The sequence below is a fragment of the Sorex araneus genome, chromosome 3 (assembly GCF_027595985.1).
Source record: "Sorex araneus isolate mSorAra2 chromosome 3, mSorAra2.pri, whole genome shotgun sequence".
In the NCBI taxonomy this organism is placed as follows: Eukaryota; Metazoa; Chordata; class Mammalia; order Eulipotyphla; family Soricidae; genus Sorex; species Sorex araneus.
Window position 1 is genome coordinate 92,797,562 of NC_073304.1, and position 22,951 is coordinate 92,820,512.

At 36.7% G+C, this 22,951-nt stretch overlaps 1 protein-coding gene across 1 annotated transcript; it reads left to right on the forward strand.

Annotated features, from left to right (window-relative positions):
• The first annotated feature begins 3,044 nt into the window (after positions 1–3,044).
• Positions 3,045–22,950, forward strand: SLC24A5 (solute carrier family 24 member 5). The gene is made up of 9 exons (XM_004609649.2): positions 3,045–3,176; positions 3,769–3,948; positions 14,885–14,968; positions 15,053–15,156; positions 15,494–15,594; positions 17,913–18,196; positions 19,897–20,103; positions 22,033–22,134; positions 22,613–22,950. Exons 1-9 carry the CDS (start codon positions 3,056–3,058, stop codon positions 22,933–22,935), a joined length of 1,506 nt encoding a protein of 501 aa, XP_004609706.2. The 5' UTR covers positions 3,045–3,055; the 3' UTR covers positions 22,936–22,950.
• Position 22,951: the final 1 nt, after the last annotated feature.

Genomic DNA, 22,951 nt, shown 5'->3' on the forward strand with positions numbered 1-22,951 from the left:
GCACTGGTGGAGGATATAAATGATCACTGTATGACTGAAATGCAAACATGAAAGTTCATAACTTTGTAACTTTACCTCAGGGTGATTCACTAATAAAAAAAATTTAAAAGATAAATGAGAAAAATACAGTGTAGAGGTCAAATCCCACTCAAAGTTAACCTAAGAATAAAAGATATTAAGGAGAAGAAAATGTCCCCTTTTGACTATGAGAGTGTGCCAAAAAGACCTCCCACAGGGTAGAACAAATTGTACCTGGAATCCTAGAAGGGTTGAAGGAAATCCTAACAAGGTATGCAGAACAGCACGTGGGAGGGTTGGAAAATGAAATGAAGTGGTAGCTATTGTGAAAGAGTTAGACATAAAAGAAAAAAATATTGGAAAAATTACTCTGAAACTAGAAGTAACATAAGAGCAATAGACACCACAGGTAACAGCTTAAGAAAACTAGAATGGAAAATACAAAAAATTTTAATCAAAAGGAAATGAAGAAACAGCTTTTTAAGAAAGGAATTTATGATCAAACAACAATGTTGGAGATACCCAAGGAATAGTCAACAGAGAAATAGTAGAAGTCTGTGAAAAAATAAATCCAAAGAAAAGAATTTAAAAAATACCAAAACTTGCGATTCAATAAAAATTTTCTGAAATAAAATGATTTGGTGCCGAGGTAAAAGTACATTGGATAAGGTGTTTGTCTTGCATGTGGCTGACCTGGTTTTGATCCCTAACATCCAAGATGGTCCCCTAAATCTTGACAGGAGTGATGCCTGAGTATAGAGCCAGGAGCAAGCCCTGAGAACTGCCAGTGTGAGCCAAAAACTAAATTAAAAGATATATTTGAAACTGCATATTTAAGAGCACACTTTGTACCTAAGAATATTGACCTGGACAGATTAACATTAAGATATATTCTAGTAAAATTATGAAATGCTAAGGAAAAATTAAAACTCTTCATCTTTGCGTGGGGGGAAGCAGGACATGTAAGAAGAGAATGATCTCATTTGCTTGTTCATAGCAATGTCTTTTCCAGAAGAAAATAGAATAGCCTTTTGAATTGTTTATTGGCGTTTGTTGAAACAACTGGTGTTCACCAGGGTTCCCACATAGCACAGCACATGTAGATTCCACATAGCACATGTGGGGCAGAGTGTGGAATCAAACCTGTGGTCTAACCAGCTTCAAAAGTACAAGGATTACACCCTTGCCACTGAGTCATCCCCCAGGCCCTTATGGAGTGACATATTTACATTTAAGTAACTCAAGAGGAAATGTGTGAGTCCAAGTTCTTACATCGGGCAAAGCTAAAATTTCAAATATAAAAACTATTGACAAATTTTTAGCAATATGAAAGAACTCAAGAAATATTATTCCCATTAGCCCTTTCAAAAAATCTGCTAGAAAATAAGTTCCAAGTAACATAATATCTAAAGAGACATCAAACTAAAAGTGGCAATGAACATGAAAATAACTTAGCAGTAAAGAACTTGCCTTTCAAGTGTGGTACCCTGGTTTTGAGCATGGCAAAAATACTACTATTACTACTACTACTACTACTACTACTACTACTACTACTACTACTTATAATAATAATAATAATAATGGCAAGAACTGGATACTTAGTTATGAGTTAGAGGTGAAAAAATTGTCATATATAATCTTATGTTGAAGCAATGAAAATACACTCTAGCTCTTAGGACATTGCAGCTTTTAACTTTTCTCATTAGCTGTATTTGTAGTAGTAGTAACAGCAGCAAGATTATACTTTTGAGACCTTTACATATATAGCATAGAGAAAACAAATGAGTTACTATAGAACATTGGCTATTTTAATCTTATAATCCCCTGCACTCTTGAGAACTAAGACCCTTAAGGGAAAAGCACCAGTATGAATTCATGAGATGTTTTATTAAGAGATGTGTGTAAGGTTTCCAGAGCAATAATACAGTGGGCATGGTGCTTTAGAGCTTGCCTTGCATGCAGCCAGTCCCACAAATATGTTCCCTGAGCACCACCAAAAGTAAACTCTGAACTCGAGCCTGGAGTAAGTCCTGTACAGCTCTGGGTGTGGCCCAAAAACCAAAGGTGTAGAACTGAGGAGCAAGAGAGTTGAAATAACTTGGCCAAAGCCACATAGTTAGCAAGTAATAGGGCGAAATAACAGATCATAAGGTCCGGCTCTTAAGCCTGTATTAGCACATTGTTGCTACCTTGCTTACTGGGGGTGATCTTACATTTTGAGGTTTTGATTTTACTTGCATTTCAGAGAGCTCAGCAAATGCTAAGGTAGAGAAGATAGCTTCAATATATTGAAGTTTGACTTGCCAATTTTCCATCTTAGATAATAAACTCCAGCAGAAAACACAGTTAGTTAATAGTCAAACAGTACCCAGTGTTTCCTTTCCAGATCTGGAAAACTTTGCCTTTTTTCTATTCCCAATGCAACTACTTTGGTTCAAGCTCCCACCATTTCTCTGCTGATTTACCACAGTGGCTTCTTCCTGCCTCTGAAAAGTAGACAAACAAAAATATCCAAGACCACAGAAAGAATTCAATAGACTGGAATACATGCAGGATACCTGGATTTGATCCTTGACACATACAATCCCTTAGCACCACCAGGAGCATCCTCTGAGCACTGAACAGAGAGTAATTCCCCAAACCAAACACCAAAACAAATATAAATGGGTGCCAAGCTAGCCAAAGAATAGACATTTATATACGCTTCAACAATTTGTCGAAGAGCTGTGAGAGAGAAAGGGAAGCAGTCACAGGCCTTTAGAAATCTAGAGACAAGCAAAAACCGAGCCGGTCTTAAGACCGAACTAGTGCAAAGAACCTGGAGCTGCTTCACCAAGGCTTGCCTGCTCCTGGGGACTCCTGCAGGATTCTGATCTGAGAAGTCTGTCTGGCGCAAACAACCTCCCTCCTGCACTGACCAGGCTGAATTGTGCCCTGGGCAGAGTATTGGGCAGGAAGGAGACGCCTCACATGATCCAGCTTAATCCTTCTTTTCTCCCTTTCTGCAGCGGCAGGCTGCACTCCCAGCACAACAGAAATGCAGAAGCAAGGGGGCCTGATGTGGACGAGAAGGGCTCTATTTCTTGGCATCCTCTGGGCCACTGCACACCTGCCTCCCCGGGGCGCCTCCCTACCCCAGCGTCTGCCGAGGGCCACAGGTAGGTGGAGGCTGGGTTGGCAGCCCGGGCGGCAGCCGTTCCCACATCTGGATGTCGGCACAAAGGGCTTATACTTCCTGCTCTGTTTGCTCTGATTTCTAGCCTTTGGAAGTGTGTCAGCCCTTTCTGATCCCTGGAATAAATTCTCAAGAGCTCCAACAAGCTCCAGTTTTCATTGTTGGAGTCTCAGCTAGGAAACTTCCTAGAAACGCTCTCTGCAAAGCTGATGATTGGGTCCGTGAACAACTTGGGGTATTTGAGTGGCTGCATCTGAAATTGTACAGATAGAGGAATTCAGAATTCTCTTTTTAGAAAAGAAGACGGTGAGGGAGGAGTGTTTGCATGGCGTCCACCCTGAAGACTTTTCACTGTCATCAGCTTATTTCATGAAAGCACTTACTTTGGGTCCTCAAGAAACTTTTTAAAAGACTACATCATTTTCCAAGGGGCTTTTGACATTTTCACTTGGGATCTTCAAATTTCATTCTGATCCAAGGTCCTAGGGTCAACTTAAGGAGTGATGAAATTATCTGGATGACATTAGAATCTAACGCCGACTTCCTTCAAATTTTCACCTCCTTTCCCTCCCCAGAAAATGGCACCCAATGTGCTACTTCTCCTTCGTCCGAGTTCCCGGAAGGGTTTTTCACAAAACAGGAGCGTGTGGATGGGGGCATCATAATCTACTTCCTAATCATCTTCTACATGTTCCTGGCAGTGTCCATTGTCTGTGACGACTACTTCCTACCCTCCCTGGAGCTCATCAGTCATTGTAAGTGGCTGGAATCTTCCCCGCCTTCCTGGTGGGAGCTATGACACACATATGCTCCATCTATCTAGGGGCTGGGGCTGGGCGGATCCTTGGTCTACAGGAACTGGCCTGGGGACAATGTTTCTTGGTGACTGCTGTGTAGCTGAGCAGCTTTAATGAGTGCCTGGGCATCATCATTATGCTGCCTCGCACCAGAAATGCCCTGGGTGCTTGCTATCCCACCTAGCTGCGTGCAGACAGTATTGAGTGTTCACGTATACATACTAGAGATGAACTCCCAATATTTGCCATTTTATATTTAAATTTGTGGAGGAGTGCTTTTACTCTAAAATTTGCAAACTGGAAATTTTAGAAATTTCACTGCCTAGAGGGGTAAATAAACAAATGCCTGTATAATCCTATTTTCCTTAGCATCCTGCCAGTAAGGAAACGTAGTGATGTTGAGCAACTCCCAAATTAGCAAATAAGCCCTGAAGCCTGTGTAAAGAGATTTTAGACATCAGACAATTATAAATCCATCTATTCAAATTAAGCTCGGGCGCTGGTTTGTTTCTGCAAATGTGAGGCACCCAGGTTCATGTCCTCTTTAGTCAGGGACATCACTCAGAATTCTGAGTCCAGACTTTTATGGGGACACTGGTCACTTATACCCTGACTTGGGTATCAGTGATGCCTTGCCTTGTGAGCAAAGTGGTCTACATTTATGGTCTTTGTCTAATGCTTCCTGAGTTTAGTTGTTTAAGCCTGATGGCTTCAGAGATGGTCAAAGTCATGTGTTCATTTGCCTCCCACTACTTGCATGACTATATGGAAACAGTATTCTCTTCTCTCTCCACAAGTACACACAAATGCACACACACACACACACACACACACACACGGGTAGCACCTCTTCTCAGGGGAAAAAAGAACATATGCACGATCATTCCCTTTCTCCACATCCAACCCCCAACTCCTTGCATGCCAGGTTATTTTCTCAACTTATTTCTCAGAAAAGAAAACAGTACCCTTAGGACCCAAAATGGAACATGGCAACATGCATTTGTTTGGGAGAATTTTGTTTATTCCCATTTGTTTGTTTCCAGTGCTCAGGATGGAGCACAGAGTCTTATACATGCAACAGTTCTACTACTAAACTACATGCCAGGCCCAATATTTTTTTGTGAAAAAAATATTTGTAAGTCGGCTTAAGCTTATTGTAACTATTTAGCTTAAGTAGACATAAATATACAGTCCTTCACATGCATTGATATTTTTAAGAGATTAAATTAAGAGAGGATTTTGGCTGATGAAATGCGAGGGTCAAAAGTGCACTTGCCTGCATGACCATCACTCAGAACTACACAGTCACTGCTGCACCTTCTATAAATCCCTTGGATCAGCTTTTCATGCAGTTTGAAGGCTTTCCTGTTTTCTCATATATTTCATTAGACACACTTTCCCACATTAACACTGCACTGTAGCACTGTAGTCCTGTTGCTCATTAATTTGCTCGAGCGGGCACCAGTAATGTCTCCACTGTGAGACTTCTTGTTACTGTTTCTGGCATATCGAATATGCCACGGGGAGCTTGCCATGCAGGCGGGATACTCTCAGTAGCTTGCCGGGTTCTTCGAGAGGGATGTAGGAATTAAACCTGGGTCTGCTGCATGAAAGGCGAACGCCCTACCTGAAAGCAGTGCTACTTTTTTTCTGGTGGGGGGCGCAGTTCCAAACAGTGTTCAGCAATATTCTGGAGGTCCAGCTGCCCTAGGCAGAAGTTTGCAACCAAACAGCCAGGGATTCAGTGCAAGAGCCTGATCAGATCGTGCCACAGACTATCCAGAAAGGGTGGGGAGCCAGGGGGTGAGGACAGGCAGACCAGGGTTGACTGCATACAAAGCTTACACAATTTCTATGTTCCCCACATGATTTTTCAATGGTAGCATGACAATTTATGACTTTATCGGTGATTTGAGCACTTAACATTGGTTCCCATACATAATAGGCATTCAGTAGAAATGTATAATTTTTAAAATTAACAAGCACATTAGTCACTTGGTTTTGTTGTTGTTGTTGTTGTTTGTTTTGCTTTGAATAATGTTATGCCCATACTTATTTAAAAGTTTTGGGAACGCTTTTAGTGATTTCTGATAGAGGCTGAGATAGTCACATTTTATGTCCTATGATAAACTCTGCCAAGAGCATTCCATAAAGGAAGTGTCAAATTAAACTCCAGAGTGCCTGACTGATAGCTTATACTCCAGAAACCCATAAATACTATCATTTGAAATGTCTTTAATTGTTCTAAATAGAGCTTCATTCTATAAAATTTATATTTATCTTACTAATGAGATTGAATGATTTGCATTTTTACTGAAATTTGTAGGTTTGCATTTGTGCTTTTTTTGGCAATGTGTCTGCAAGCACTATTCAGATCCCCACTGGCTATTCTTAGCCAACCAGGATAGGAGTTTAACGGATGGTACATTTGTACTATGTTGCCCAATAAAGCAGTCCTTTCTTATTCCTAAGATTTTAAGCATATATGTAAGAATAATAACCCTTTTTCTAATATAGTTTTATATCATGTGCTTTCTTGTGGTTTGCAGTTTGCTTTTGTACTTTGTTTATCACATTTCAAACTTTCATATCTTTAAGCAAACATATTTTATTATTACTCCGTTTTTTCTTCCCTTTTTGAAGTATACCTAGGTTAGAAAATGTGCCATATATACTTTTACTTGTAGTTTCTTTTTTTAGTAATTATTTCTTCTATTATGATTCTGCTTTGCTAAAAGATACAATGCTTCTTGTTAAAAAAAACTAATAGATTTTGATAGATAGATTGGTTTCAATAGTATTCAATCCTAATAATCTAATCTGTTCATCCTGTGTCAGGATCATACTTTTAATTAGAAAGCAATTGTACGAAGCTACTAAATTTAAAATTCTTGGAACCAGAGAGAGAATACAATGGGTAAGACTCTTGCCTTGCCTGAAGCGGACCTAAGCTCAATTGCCAGCATCCCATATGGTCACCTGCATCTCCAAGGAGTGATTTCTGAGTGCAGAGCCAGGAGTAAGCCTTGAGCACTGCCAGTTGTGGCCAAATACCACCCCTTCCACTGGCGCCCCCCCAAAACAAAATTTAAAATTCAGAGTAGTACATTCCACTTAGAATCTTTCTCTTTTTAATAGATAGAAAGCAATATATATGTATATTTTTGCCTTCACATTTCCAAAAAATAACTTACTTGAAAAAACAATCCATCAAGAATTTTGTTTATAAGGACTGATCCTGAGGCAGAGCCAGGACAAAGCCTTGAGTACTGAGTAACACCAGATATGGCCCACAAACAAAAGGACACAAAAAGATTGTCTTGGGTGTGGCAAAAACAACTTTTCCTCTCTGCAGAGGAACTGCATTAAAAACAACTGCATTAAAATAGATAGCCACTTCAAAATAATCTTTAAGTGAATTCAATAATGACTTCCACCACTTGTGGAATTACACTGAAACATCATCGGCAAACATGTATTTCTCCAGTGAACTGCTCTTTGCTTTGTAATACAGCTCTTCTGTAGCTGTTAGGGAAGTGATTGATGGATGATCACACCACCCCCAAATCTTCAGCACTAAGTAACTCTGGTCTTGAGTATCAAAAACCCTGTCAACAAAATGAGATAGTAATAGTGCCAGCTCATTTCATTTTATATGTCTATAAGTTAATTCTGTCTTTGATCCTTTCTAAGATCTAGCATGTTCTCATTCAAATTAGGACATTAGCAATGAAACACAATTTCCTTGGAATTTATTTACATCCAGAGAAACTGGCTTCAAAAAAAATCACTGTGTCATTGTCATCCCATTGTTCATCAATATACTCGAGCAGACACCAGGAAGTCTCTATTACACTCAGCCCTGAGATTTTAGCAGCCTCTCCTTACTCGTCTTTCCCAACAATTGGAGGCTCTTACAGGGTCCGTGGAATGAGACCTATCATTACTGTTTTTGGCATATCAAATATGCCATGGGTAGCTTGCCACGCTCTGGCAAGCTAAAACAATATAAAAATACTATATAGTCCCCTATGGTTCTTTTATGAAGTCATAATTCGACCTATTTTGTCTCTTAAAAGTGCAAAATTAGGGGCCAGAGAGATGGCCCACATGCAGCACCTTGCCTTGCATGTGGCAAACTCAGATCCGATCCCCAGCATCCCATATGGTCCCCCAGGCACCTTCAGGAGTAATTCCTGAGACAGAAGCCCTAAGCACAGCTGGGTGTGACCTGAAAGGAAAAATTTAAGTACTAAATAATCCTGGAGTTTACTGAGGTGTACCCAAAATGTACAAATGCACTAACATTTATTGATTCATCCATTAGTTATCATAAAAGTTATACAAAATAGGATGGTTTTAAATTAAATATATTCAGCCAGCCACATTTGTTCCCAGGCATGCACATATACTTCTATTGTTTGACTTAGGTGTAGTGCTCACGGGGGGCGGGGGGAGTGTCACACAGTAGTTCTAGTGCTCACACACTTAGTTGAAATGGTTTCCTAAAGCCCCGAGGATCACAAATGGCAACCCTACCACACTCTGCAATGTGAGGTGATGCTGGAAATCTAATCCAGGGCCTTGTGCTTACAAGGAGCAACTCTACCACTCAGTCACATTCCCAGGCCTCTGAATGTTTGGGTTTTCCTTTTAATCTGTTTCACTAATGTACAGTTAAAAAGTCTAATCACTCCTCCAGGTTGATCTTTTGAGGTACAACATGTCTTAAGTAAAAATGACTTAATAAGGTTTTAGAGAAACATACATATTTACTTTTTTAATTAAAAATATTTTACTCACTCTGCCTTGAATATTAGCTGACATTCTACTTTGTTTCATAAAGGAAAAAACGAAAAGAAATGTAGGTTTTAATTCCAGGTAGAATTAGCTCTAAACTGACAAAATTGAAAGGTTGTTCAATAATTCTATGTGTATGGCATTTGGATAGCCTATAGTTTCAGGTGATTATATGAGTCGTAATCCTCATGAAATTTACAGAGGCAAAGCCTTCCCAGAGAACAAAGAATCTAAGAATAGTGCTCTGTCATATGAGGACTCATCCTCCTAAGAGCATTTTCATTTTCTTTCTCTTTTCTCACTGATCTAAAACTGTGGTCCCCTTAGACTGAATCTAGATCTACATTGGGCTTATGAAACAAAATAAGTACCAAATCATGTGGATATTACTATGATGCAATTGCAGAAACAAGCAGAAATTGATAATAATAATGATAATAATCACAAATAGTAGAAACTTTATATTCATCTTTTCTCTTTAACTAGATAAGAGAAAAAGCAACTTTTTTTTAAAAGTAAAAGTGATAGGCTTAAGGCAGGTGGAAATCTATGGTAATATGAGGTACTAAATTGAGGGTGAGAAGAAAGTCTGTCCTTTTCAGACCTTTAAAAGCAATACAGTGAGTTTCAACATTCATTTCATCATAGCTCAAACCAAAAATAAAGTGGCAATTCAATAAAGTACTCCAAATATTTTAACACCAAGCATATAATGCAGTGGTGCACAGTTATAAGAGTGAGCAATTATCCTAGTAATGCTTATTCATTCCAAATAACTCCAAAAATATAATTGAGTTAATGTCAGAATCTGTTTTGCAAATCATAAAAACAACAGTGTTGGCTGTGACACTTGAGTTCTGGACCCTAAATGGAATTACTCAGTTTAACGACTCATCTTAGTCACCAAAATTGGGTAGGAATGATTTTTGACTGTTTGAAAAATGCAACTCCTTTCACAAAGCATCAAAACTTGCTATCACTGAGAACTTCTGCTCCAGAGAGTATCAGATCAGATTTCATATGGCTCATGGCAATAACACTAGTAAAATGTGCATTGCGAAAGAAATGGAAATGACAGTACTGGTTAAGATCTCTTTCTATTTTCCCCTTCATATTATTGTTTGTTTGTTGGTTTGTTTGTTTGGGGGCTGCAGCTGGTGGTGCTGAGGGCCCACACCTGGTGGTGTGAGAGATCCTATGTGGTGTTGGAATTCAAACTGGAGTCGTGGTCGCCGCCATGTGCTAAGCAAGCTCCTTAACCTTTGTACTATTTCCCCGACCTCTTGATGTCTTCTAAATTTTCAATAATATAGGCTTTTTTTTTCCTTTTTGGGTCACACCTGGCAATGTACAGGGGTTACTCCTGCTCTGCACTCAGGAATCACCCCTGGCGGTGCTCAGAGGACCATATGGGATGCTGGGAATTGAACCCGTATCAGCCGCATGCAAGGCAAACACCCTACCCACTGTACTACTGCTCCAGCCCCAATATGGGCTTTTTATATGTAAGAATATTCTTTAAAATTAAATGGCATAAAGAGATAAGGTGTAGATTTTGTAGTCTACATTTTAAGGAAAAATGGCAAAATTAGGAGCTACCTTTAAAACTACATAGCCCAACACTCTGTATTTGTCAAAATATAAGCTGGTCTAAAATCTCATGTTAAGTTTTGGAAAGGGTTAGAATTCAAATGTTCATTTTAGGTTAAAGCTTGCCCTGGTATTTAAGAAGAAAAGGATTTTCAAAAGCTGTAGGAGGCTTTCTGGCATAATATAGGAGAAGAAAACATGTTTAAGAAAAAGTCTGATTAGCATGAATAATCATTTCATTAAGTAGCACTTTATATAAACAAAGGGATAACATCCAAACCTATAAAGAAAACTCACCACGAGGATTTCTACCATATCCTGAAAGAAATGTAATCATTCCTTTAGAGTAACAAATGAGGGGACGTAACAGTTATGGGAAAAATAATTCAGAACAATTTATCTTTAATAATAAACCATAGAAGACAGAAATGCTATTCAAAGGTCAGGGAAGACAAAGGCAGTCTATTCTAAAGTGCAAAGATATAAACCATTTTACAAAAATGTGCATAGGACCTTAAAATATAATTTGTTAAAATATCTTTGAAATCTTACACTTCATCTATACAGACTCTTAGCTCTTAACTCAATTAGAGCCCCAGTGAATAGCAACAGCTTTATTGTCACTGCCTTTTGGTCAAGAAAATGTTCAGAAGGATCAGGCATTTACCCAATTGCCATTTTCCTTTTGAGATTATATTTTTATAATAAAGTGTGCTCCAAATAGCATGCAAACTGGTCATCCCATCTTCAGCTGCCTAACTTTTGATAGTTACTTTGAGATAAAGTACATAATTTAAAAAATTTCCTCCATTATCTACCCCTGATTTGAGAGGAAAACTCATAATATCCAATACCTTTAAATGTATACATACATTGGAATATGCTGAAAAAATTTCAAAGATTTCCTCATTTCCAGTAACTATTTTTCCAATAAGAAGAAATGGAATGAAAGGTAGATTATTGTAAAGGCCACAAAGCAAGAAGAAAGTAATTGAGTTGACCACCAGAGTTTATGCCCTGGTGCTGGATAGTACACACAGTAAGGCATCTGCTTTGCATAAAACTGACTTGAGTTTGTTCCTTTGTTCCATATATGGTTTCTTCAGTAACACCCTGAGTTTAGAGCCAGGAGTAAATCCTAAGCACAGCTCTCTCTCCCCCGCCTCTCTCCCTCTCTCTCTCCCTCTCTCTCTCTGTCCCAAACTCCTCACATCTAAAATCTTTATTATCCCCTTATGCTCATACTTTGCGTTAACCCCATGGACATGGCTCCAGGAATATCATCCATGATATCTTGAAAGTTGAGATTACTATCTAAATTAAAGTGTATTCCATAAACAAAAGACATTTACCTTATTCCTAAAATAATAAAATTTTCATCCAAAGCAAAATGGTTTATCTTGTTCTAAAAATCAATTGGTCTTACTATTCATTACTAGGCTGTAGTGAAAATAGAAAGCTCCCTCTAGCCAATAAGAGAAATATTATTAAGTTACACAAACTCTTACTTCTCTCCCCTCTTTTAGTCACTGCAGGTACATGTTCCTCAAGCAACAAGACCAAAGGAAAATAGTGAATTGAAAAGAGGATGTACATTAAATCATCAAGAACTATTCAAAATGAAGGTTAATTAGCTGGGGAAATGGCGCTGATTAAAATGCTTGGGTTTCTGGGGGCTGGAGCAATAGCACAGCAGGTAGGGCATTTGCCTTGCATGTAGCCAACCCGGGTTCGATTCCCAGCATCCCATATGGTCTCCTGAGCACCGCCAGGAGTGATTCCTGAGTGCAGAGCCAGGAGTAACCCCTGTGCATCGCCCGGTGTGACCCAAGAAGCAAAAAAAAAAAGTGCTTGGGTTTCTGAGACAGAATAACCTCATGGGGATAAAATATGACTGGGCTCATATCACCAGCAGGGACTTTGTAGATGAATACCCAACATTCTCCATAGCTCTCAGAATAAAAATCAAAGTCCTTAGAAGAATCCACTTACCACTCTACCATCACACACTTTAGTTCTGGCTTTTCCCTGTTTCTTAAATACCCAGGCAAGTGTTCACTTCACAGCTTTTGGATATTCCCCTTTTGCTAGAATATTTTTACCATGGATACATGTGTGGCTAGTTCCCTCTGCAACTTTAAGTCACCTCAGTGAAGTCTGTTCCTATTTATCCAATCTTAAAGGACTATTCTCCCTTTGTATTATTTTATACGCTCCCATTGTATTGTTTCAAAGCTACTTTTCACATATGCATTTCAGCTAGTCCATTTTCTCTCACTAGCACTAAAACTGGATATATAATTGTCAGCACATAGAATTTACCTGGCATGAATGGTGTTCAATAAATGTGACAAATGAATATAATCAGGTTCCAGTTATCTATGGCTAGCTAACAAAATTTCCAAACTATTAACTTAAAACCAACAGTAATTTTATTATCTGAGATAATACAATGATGGACGTAAAGGATGGTTCTGGCCTGTAGTTGTCACAGATGAAGTTCTGGAATGATCTAAAATCTCTTTTTTACCCATGCCTGGTGCCTGAACAGAGAAGACTCCCAATCCCAGGGCACGGGGATATTTGGATATCCCTATTTCTATTTGGGCTTTTCATATTGTTTCTAGAAACAGGGATTCAAGGTAATCAGACTTTCGACATGGTAGCTTAAGGCTCTAAAGCAAAGGCCCCTAGAGAACCCAAGAGGAAATTATTTTTAATTTTCATGCCCTAGTTTTGGACATGCTATGGCTCTGCCATGATGTTGGTCAAAGCAGTTGCAAATGCTCATCCATGTTTCAGACATACAAATAAACTTTGCCTTTTTATTTTTTACAGAAAACAGGAAGGTTCCTAAAAATTGTATAGGCAACAGTAGTTTTATTATTTTTGAAAACACATCATCCAAAGTGGTGGCAGGATAGGTTCCGGGTAGCAGGGAGAGGAGGAATCAGTAAAGTGAAAGGCAGAACTCCATCAGAGAAACCTAATAGGCAGCTGAGGGTGAGGAACAGAGAATGGTCTCCACAGAGATAAAACAGTAAGGAAAAACTGAACACAGGTGACAGGACTCAAGCACAGGAGAATTCCGAGGTACAGGAAAACAGAAGTGTGAGACTCAATACATAAACAACATAACAAAAATTGATAGCGTAAGCCTTGGAAACCTCAATTTTCTTCCTAGATTTGGCACTTAGACAAGGTCAGGAACTTTATGACCGAGGGAGAGAATTTAAATGCCTAGCATGCAACCTCTATCAAGTAGTATAGCTTGGTTGACCTGATGCAATCTTCCCTCAGCACTGGCTTTCCCTGCTCCTTACTTTAGTAAGGAATATACATAAAGGTGCAGCATTTTCAAATTCTTGTCTTCTTCTGATACCTAGGACTAAAGTTACTGGATCACAGGACAACTCTAAATTTAATTTTTTTGGTGACTTTTCCATCCTCTTTTCTCTAGTATAAGTCAATTTACATTTTCACCTAAAGTAGATGAGTTCTGTCTTCTCTATTCTCATCGGCACTTATTCTTAGTAAGGGCTATTCTCACAGGTGTGAGTGCTATGTCACTGTGGTTTTTCCCCTAATGTATATAGGAGCATTTTTTTCATGGGGCTGCAAGTCATTTATACACAAGTATCACTGTATCACTATCATCCTGTTGCTCATCGATTTGCTCAAGTGGGCACCAGTAACGTCTCCATTTTGAGGCTTGTTGTTACTGTTTTTGGCATATCCAATACGCCACAGGTAGCTTGCCAGGCTCTGCCATCTGGGTGAGATACTCTCGGTAGCTTGCCCAGCTCTCCAAGATGGGCAGAGAAATCAAACCTGGGTCGACCACGAGCAAGGCAAACGTCCTACCCGCTGTGCTATCGCTCCAGCCCTATACACAAGAACATAAAAAAAAAAATTCTTTTACAGTAATTCTCATCCTGAGGTTTGTAGATTGTAAACCTATAAATCTGGATAATATACATATACTATTTGAATACCAGTACTGATGTTTTAGTGGTTCCATGTTTTGAATCAATGGACATTTTATTTCATCTTGAATCTTATTTGGTTTAAACTAATTTTCTCTCATTTGTATTTAAATGATGGTAAAACTGCCTATTGCTTCCAGTGAATAATAAAAATTCAGCTCCATTTTTAGATTTCTACAAGTTACTAATCACTTTTTCTTCTAAATTGAGTAAGGACTCCCAAATTGCCATTTCTTAACTCAAGTACTCCATCTATGTAAAAAGGTATCTTGCTGGTTTCCAAATGATTCCTATCTTTGCAATTAGGCTTGTGAGCTGCGGCACAGTCTCCTGGCCATTTGTGAATTCATAAACAAATCAAAACAGTGAATCCTGTCCACCTGGAAAGTTTTCTTTTTCCAGCTAAGTCAATAAGTATTTTTCTGTGAAGCTGTAGATTTGACTAGCTCTTGTATTAGACATACTCTAGTCACTCTGACCAGTTCTAACACAATTGTCCTAATTACGTTTGTCCTCAGCCCTTGGACTGTCTCAGGATGTTGCAGGTGCAACGTTCATGGCAGCTGGTAGTTCGGCTCCTGAATTAGTTACTGCTTTCCTAGGTAAGTCAAGCTCCATGTTTTTTGCCTACTTGATAGGACTTTTATCTTAAGCCAACACTAACTTAACTACTACCTTGCTCACAGGTGTATTCATAACGAAGGGAGATATTGGCATTAGCACCATTCTTGGATCTGCAATTTATAATCTACTTGGCATCTGTGCGGCCTGTGGCTTGCTATCTAATGTGGTATGTAAGACACTTTGACTCAACAAAACTTAGTGTCACACCAAGAACTATTTCTCTTGAACAAAAAAGGCACCAGTGATGTGTTCAATCAATTTATTAATTCATAGAAAAACAACACATACTCATTTTAAAGTTAACCCACAAGTAGTTATTGGTCAAGTATATGAAAATCAAAGTAAAGTTTAGAAACACAATTTGTCTTAAAGTTCAGTTTTCTCTAAGCAATATGCAAAAATTAATACCCAGCTACAAATATACAAATAATTATAGTATTATACTAGGTAAGTACTTGAAGTTACAATATAATGGAAACAATAAATTTACTATCATTTTACAGGTTTCCACGCTCTCCTGCTGGCCCCTACTCAGAGACTGTGTGGCTTATGCAATTAGTGTAGCAGCAGTTCTTGGTATAATATTCGACAACAAAGTTTACTGGTAAGCTTGAAATAATCATTACTCTTATGCAGAACACTATAAGACTTCAAGAAATTCTAGTTCAACACCCACATCCCATAACCCATGTAAACTCATCGGCCCAGTTCTAGAGATCTTGGAGTTCCTGGATTGCAAGACATCTCCAAATTCCACAATACTGACACCCCAGTAGGAACACACCAAATTAGGTAGGAAAATAACATAGAAGCCAAACTAAGCTCAATAAACAAACACAGTAACATAGAGGTTCAGTGAATGACACCTTTGTAAACACTCAGACAAGGAGTTAAATGACCCCATGGTAAGGTGTAACAATTTTCACAATTTTTCTTTTACTTAAGAATTTTTGATAATTCATTAACCATTCAGTTGTAACAAGCAATATGAAATAAATTATTTTGTGCCTGCTAAAATAATGGATGGGTGGGAAACTGGGGAAAATGGCGGAAAGGTCACACTGGTGGTGGGATTGGTGTTGGAACATGAATGCCCATATTACGAATCACTTTCTAAACCAGTGTTTAAATAACAAAATGTTTAAAAATTATCATTTACAAACCTTTTTGGAGAAATGTTTCAGTCCCTTTCCGTTATCTATCACATCTATATCATGTCCAATGAGCGGGTCTCTAATTTTTCAATTGTTGGTTCTTGTCATCTCTCTACAATTTATTTTAGTCATTTTATTTTCCTTAATATGTACATATTCCCAGACTTCTTTCTCATTGCTGGCCATATCTTCAGAGCAGTTTTTGCTGTCCCTTAAAGCTCCAACAGTGTGTGGGCAAGAGCAATAGAACAGTGAGTCGGGAACTGGCCATGCATCTGGCCGTCCTGGTTCAATCCCTGCATCATGTATGGCCTCACCAGGAGTGATCCCTGAGCACAAGGCAGGGGTAAGTTCTAAGCAGTGTCACGTATGGACCCCCAAAACAAAAAACAAAAGTCCCAATACCACTGTTTGGACTTAAAAAAAAAATCTACCGCATTATAGTTTGTTTGATTCAAGTGATTAAAATTTTAAGACAGGAGAGAGAAAATGATAAAGTAAAATAATTTCCTTCAAATTCTTCTCCAATTTGCATTAAGCAAGAGGATATGTATATATATGCATATTTATACATATATATATTTATGCATGCACACAATACTTAGGATTTCAATATCAAACATTGTTTGCTCTTTTTTGTTATCTCCCTGTGACTTGAGGGTCCCAGAAAATGCAAAAGGTGACTTGGCAGAGAACTATTTCGGCTAAGCTTTGGTATAATGGTTGTTCATTACTATGCAAGACTTCATGAAAAAGAAGAAATCTATGGCCACACTAGTTGTGCAGGTACACAAAAGCTGAGGGCATCATAAAAAAAAAGGAAAAACAAAAAAAAAAAATCAAAGTAAATGGTACTACCTGGGAATACCGCAATTTAGCAGTACCTGCACTCAGGGAACAAAGCCCAGAAAAATTCCTAATGATTCTTCTACATATAACTATCTCCTCTTCCCCACCTGGACAAAAGAGGCTGTTGATTACATGATCCATCCCTCTGGGACCCAGCGGTTGTCTGTAAGGGGACAGTGACTGACAGTAACAAGCTAATACTCCACCCCTTAGGGAAATCAAGAATTCTGCTTTCAACTCAGCAGATTCACTAATTATAAGTAAAAGGTGAATGCAAGTTTCAAACGTGATGCCATTAACCAAACACAGTTTTAAAAAAGAAATCCACGTATAAGAAAGTTGTTCTTAGTGCCTAAAATATAATTTCACATTTTAGAGAAAAATTTTTCTTGTGAATATATGCCTAATCCAATTACATTACGATCAATTAATCTCTGTAAACTGAAACAATCGAGACAAAGTCTAACATATTGTGAAATTCACAAAAATTGTTATACATAAAATTTGAATACATTGTGTAACAGATATATTCTATTATAAATATTTATCTTGTGGAAGACACTCTGGTAATGGACTAAGGTGTATGTCCATTGCTATTTATTAGTTTCACTTTTATTCTGAAAACCTATAATTATTGCCTATATTATTTTCAAAGTGTGTTTATGCCTGCCTTTTGGAAGGAATCTACAAGTAAGGATATTCATTCTATAATCTTCGATTATTTGAAATATAGGAAGACAATATCAAGCTTTTATCGATAAATTTATAATAATGCTGTAACTAAGTTTCAATACATCTACAAAAACAAAATATAACAAGAAATATTTTATTGCTGTATTTCTTAGAAAATCTAGCAAATATAACAGACACTATTAATTTCTGCCTTTAATTTAAAAACACAAATTTCTCTAATTTATAGGTATGAAGGAACCTTCCTGCTTTTAATATATGGATTATATGTCTTGGTGCTGTGCTTTGATATGCAAATTAGCCAATATATTATAAAGAAATGCAGTGCCTGCTGCACCTGTCTTAACAAAGCCATGGAGGAGAGAAATGAACAACAGTCATTGATGGGATGGGAAGATGAGGGTCAACCATTCATTCGCCGGCAATCAAGAACAGATAGTGGAATATTTCATGAAGATTCTGGCTACTCCCAGCTTTCTCTAAGTTTACATGGTCTTAGTCAGGCTTCTGAAGGTAATAACCACATTCTATCCCATGATTACATCTACTCAGCAGGAAAACTTGAGAATCTTATTTCAATCCAGCAAGTACTATGAGTACTAATATACCATGGAAGTTTAGAGATAATGAAGTCACAGGCTCTACCCTTAAGAAGTTTCCAACACTGAAGGGAAAACTTGAAGGTTTAAGTTCCATAAAAAGAAAAAATTAAAGTTTAATTGTGGATTCTAAAAAGGACACACTGCACATTGTCTAAAACTTGATGACAATGGTTTAGATAGGAAAGATTAAAGAAGAAAAGGAAATATTTTAACAAAGCCTTAGAAGAGAGGTAAGACTTTGTAACCAATAAATAACAGCTAACAAGCACTATGCAAATGATACAGATAGACTTAAGTATTCTCTTCATAGAACATGGACTGACGCCAAAGAAACAAGGGGTTGTTGACTAAATGGAACACTTCCATTCGTGAAAGCCGTTAGCATAAGCAATGAGGAAATGGGAATGCCACTCAGAAAACTAAGACTTGAGAGAAAGAGACTAGTGAGGGGAAAAAAGAAAACAGCTGAGCTTTGAATGTCATTTGAAGCAAATAGTATAAACATTTAAGTAAATATAATTTGTAGGAAGTTAAATTCAATTATGATCAAAAAGATAAACATACAGGTTATTTTTTTACAGTAGTTGTATGCACTTCATTTTAAATTTACTTCAGTGCATTATGAAGAGAATTTGTTTTACTACCTAAAATAAAGTAAAAGATAACTGTATCACTTACAAAAAATGTTTCCAGCCTCTCAAATGCAAAACCTATACATCTCTAAATTATATTTTATTAGAAAAAAACTCAAAATAACCCATCTAAAAATTTTAATTACACTATAATGGTATTGTATTGCACCTAATGTTAATGTTCATTGGCTGAGGCGTTACAAAAATTTTGCATTATTTTACTAGTATTAGTTGTAATATGGCTTGATCTATGTATGATGTTTTTCAATGCATACAAATTTTAAATAATTTTAAAGTGAGTTCCAATTTTATCCAACATTACTGTTTCTGTTATAAATAAAATAAAACAAAACGAATAAATACTCAATTTTACTAGCTACATTGTTAATTACATATTAGATTCCTATTTTCTTAAGGTTCTAAGAATTACAGAAAATTTTAGATTCATTAATTGGTGGAAGACAATAAAATACTCCCCTAATTATAATGGATTAGAATCAAGTATTTGAATCAATCCATACTATAATGATTTGATATTCTCCACGTAGGTGTTATCTGATACATAGGGCAGGTAGAGGCATCTCTAATAGGAAATGAAGACAAATAGAGCAGGTAAGTTCAGGAAGTCAGGTTAGTCCCATAAAAGTTATTAAAATCCAACAACATTATAAAAAACCAATAAATGTGTTTCTGAGACTTCATAAACATTCCAACATATTTAGAGAATGACCCAAGATATTTTGAGGGGTTTAAGACCCCAAATAAAGAAACTGCTGAGTATCCCATTTAACACTGGATGCCTTAAATTCTAAATTAGTTTCTTTTTGCCAGCAATATCCATAATGAGGTTTCAAATGTTTTAAATAGCCTCTTAAAAACTGATACAGCTAATTTATTTCAATGTAGCTTCCTAAATGGACATTTCAAACTTAATTGGCCATTTGAGAAAACTCAAAATGGTTTAATTTTTTCTGAACAGATCCACCAAGTGTATTCAGCATGCCTGAAGCAGACTTGAAAAGAATTTTTTGGGTATTATCTCTTCCTATTATTACATTACTTTTTCTAACCACACCGGACTGCAGAAGAAAACTTTGGAAAAATTATTTTGCAATAACCTTTATCATGTCTGCACTATGGATATCTGCATTTACATATATCCTGGTTTGGATGGTCACAGTAACTGGTATGTATCTAAAACACAACAGTACAATTTAAGAAGAAAATAATCCATTTAAGAACAAGTTGTGTATAGTCATTATAAGCAGTCTAACTAAACAAACAAGTTTCTTTTTTGGCTAAAGATTGGTGCTATTTACAAAAAGACTAAATATTAATATAACAGCAAGCTTAATTAGGCTTTGTAAGTTGTGTATTACATATTCAACTATGTTCTCACTACTATATAGCCCAGGGTTACACTAAGTCATCTTATAAATGAAATAAAATCCACAAGATGTCTATTATGCTAATAATTTAACCACATTGTATGGGGTCTACATTACTCACTTTATATTGAATTTCATTCCTTAATGGAAAATATAGCAAGGTTCCAGTGTCTGGGGAAAGAAGTGATGAGTGCTCAGTTTGTTTATCTGGATTTAATTTTTTTTTACAATATAGCAATATAAACATACTAGAAAATGAGTGAAAAAGGTATAAAACAAAGTTTCATTTTAGGTTTTCACTGCCTTCTTGATTAACCCATCATTTTGATACTTCTTGGCCAGAATTTGTTCTAGTTCTAATAAAATCCAAATCCAGAAGGAAAAATAAAAACCAAAACGATCACAAATTTCTGCCCCAAAGGTTACCTGAATCGATACGTCAGAAGTTAAACAAACTACCACCAGTACACCTAAATCATCAAGTCTCCAGTTTTGTTCGTGAAACTGAGCACAATCATGCCATTCATTACATAATTTCTATGGAAACTTAAATGTCATTGAATAACTCAGAGATCATATAAACCTACAAACCCTAAAATTATTAAAGAGCCACTTCAAAATCTATTGACCTCTAACTTTCCAAAGAAAATGTTAGCAAAAAAGCAGGGTTTTTTTTCTTATTTTAATAAGGAAGGTGAAAAAGCCAAATGAGCTTGAATATTAAATCTTTCCAAATTTTCTTAGAGAGTGCATACCTGGCATTAGGAAAGTACAAGAACAAAAACAAGCATAATTCATAGAATAGCTCCCCAAATGGTAAATATTAATGGTTTATGTACATATGAACTATAGCAAACTAGTAAAAATTAACAACCAGTCTGCTATCAATATATAAGCATGCAATAAATAAGTTTTAATTGGCATTTTAAGAAAAACAGAAAAAGAATACTAAGGCTTCAATCACAACATTAAACAAGGAATTACAAAAACATTAAAAAAAAAATTCCAAGGGGGGGTTGAGGGGCAGGCAGAGATAGCTCAGCAATCTAGCACTCACCATACATGTGGGAGGCCCTGGGCTCAATCCCAGCACTAGAAAACAACAAACCCTTCTTTCTGGTTCTGGTCCCAAAATTAACATATGGTTTGGTAAATACTAAGCTAACATGAAATAAAACAGAAGCATTAATAAACTGAGACCATAATGTTAGACTCAAGGAAAATTCTATTTTGCTTTCCATAGATTTATGGTATATTCCCAAAGAAAATAATAAAATATATGACTAAAATAGGATTTAAAAAATACATACCATATTAATATAGCTTAAAATAGCTATAAATACATTTAACTCTATTCACTTTAAGAAAATGTTTTTAAAAGAAAATAATCACTAACTCTCATTGATACAAAGCAATAAACTTAGTACAGAGGATATCCAAAACTTCTGTAAGTATATTGTAAAGTAAAGGAACAACTTCTTTGTAAAATTTTGGGGATCTATCCAAACATTTTCTAATAAAAATCTGTGGTAGTTTTTTATTTTTAAACGAACCATCCAGTTTATCAGTCTTATAACAGTTTGTCAACTAAAGTCTAAAAAAGTACATACTGGTTGTGAAATCTGAATATGCCTCTTTTTTGGTTGTTGTTGGTTCAAAAAGGAAATATATGCAGAACAGTTTATGAATCTGTAACATTTGTAACTGTAAATGTCTATTTGTTATAGGGGAAACATTAGGAATTCCAGATACAGTAATGGGCCTTACTTTATTAGCAGCAGGAACAAGTATACCAGACACCATTGCAAGTGTGCTGGTTGCAAGAAAAGGTAAGAACTAGGTATCTCAAGCTGCAATGTCCATTCTTCAAATCTGGGTGAAATACATGGCGCAGAGACCTTTAAAAATATTTTTACCTCTAATACTTTTGAAGGAGAAAAAGGGTGGACTCAAAAAAAAAGGCCATGTAATAGCAGATTGATTTCATTCAATCTAGTCTCCCAAATAATATTTCTCTGACATGTGCACTGAATTGTGATTAGCCATGTTCAATTAAAAGGAAAAAGCAACAAGTAATCTATATACCTTAGTGAAAGGTGGTTTAATAAATAAAAGATAATTATTAGATAAATAAACGTTAAGACGTAAAAAACTAACCCATCCCAAAATAAAAAATGCAAAGAGTTTGTTCTAATACAATTTTCCATAACCAACAAACAAAAAGTATCCAGTGTTTTCACTGATGCACCTTATAATAAAGTACAGTACTGATCTGCACATTTTAACAATGTGCCTTTCTCGTTGCAGGTAAAGGAGATATGGCTATGTCTAACATTGTGGGATCCAATGTGTTTGATATGCTGTGCCTAGGTGTTCCATGGTTTATTAAAACTGCATTTATAAATTCATCTGCTCCAGTAGAAGTGAACAGCAGAGGACTCACTTACATTACTATCTCTCTCAATATTTCTATTATTTTTCTTTTTTCAGCAGTTCACTTCAATAGATGGAAACTTGACAGGAAGTTGGGAGTAGTCTGCCTAATAATATACTTGGGGCTTGCTACACTATCAGTTCTATATGAACTTGGGATTATTGGAAACAATAAAATTTGGGGTTGCGGAGATTAATATTAAATAATGTTAT

What these genes read in the sequence shown, in the direction of transcription:
- SLC24A5 (XM_004609649.2), top strand. Translation starts at nt 3,056, where the DNA reads ATGCAGAAGCAAGGGGGCCTGATGTGGACGAGAAGGGCTCTATTTCTT. An exon ending in GTGGCTTGCTATCTAATGTG is followed by an intron (nt 15,157 to 15,493) that starts GTATGTAAGACA and finishes ATCATTTTACAG; the next exon opens with GTTTCCACGCTCTCCTGCTG. An exon ending in TCTTAGTCAGGCTTCTGAAG is followed by an intron (nt 18,197 to 19,896) that starts GTAATAACCACA and finishes TTTTCTGAACAG; the next exon opens with ATCCACCAAGTGTATTCAGC.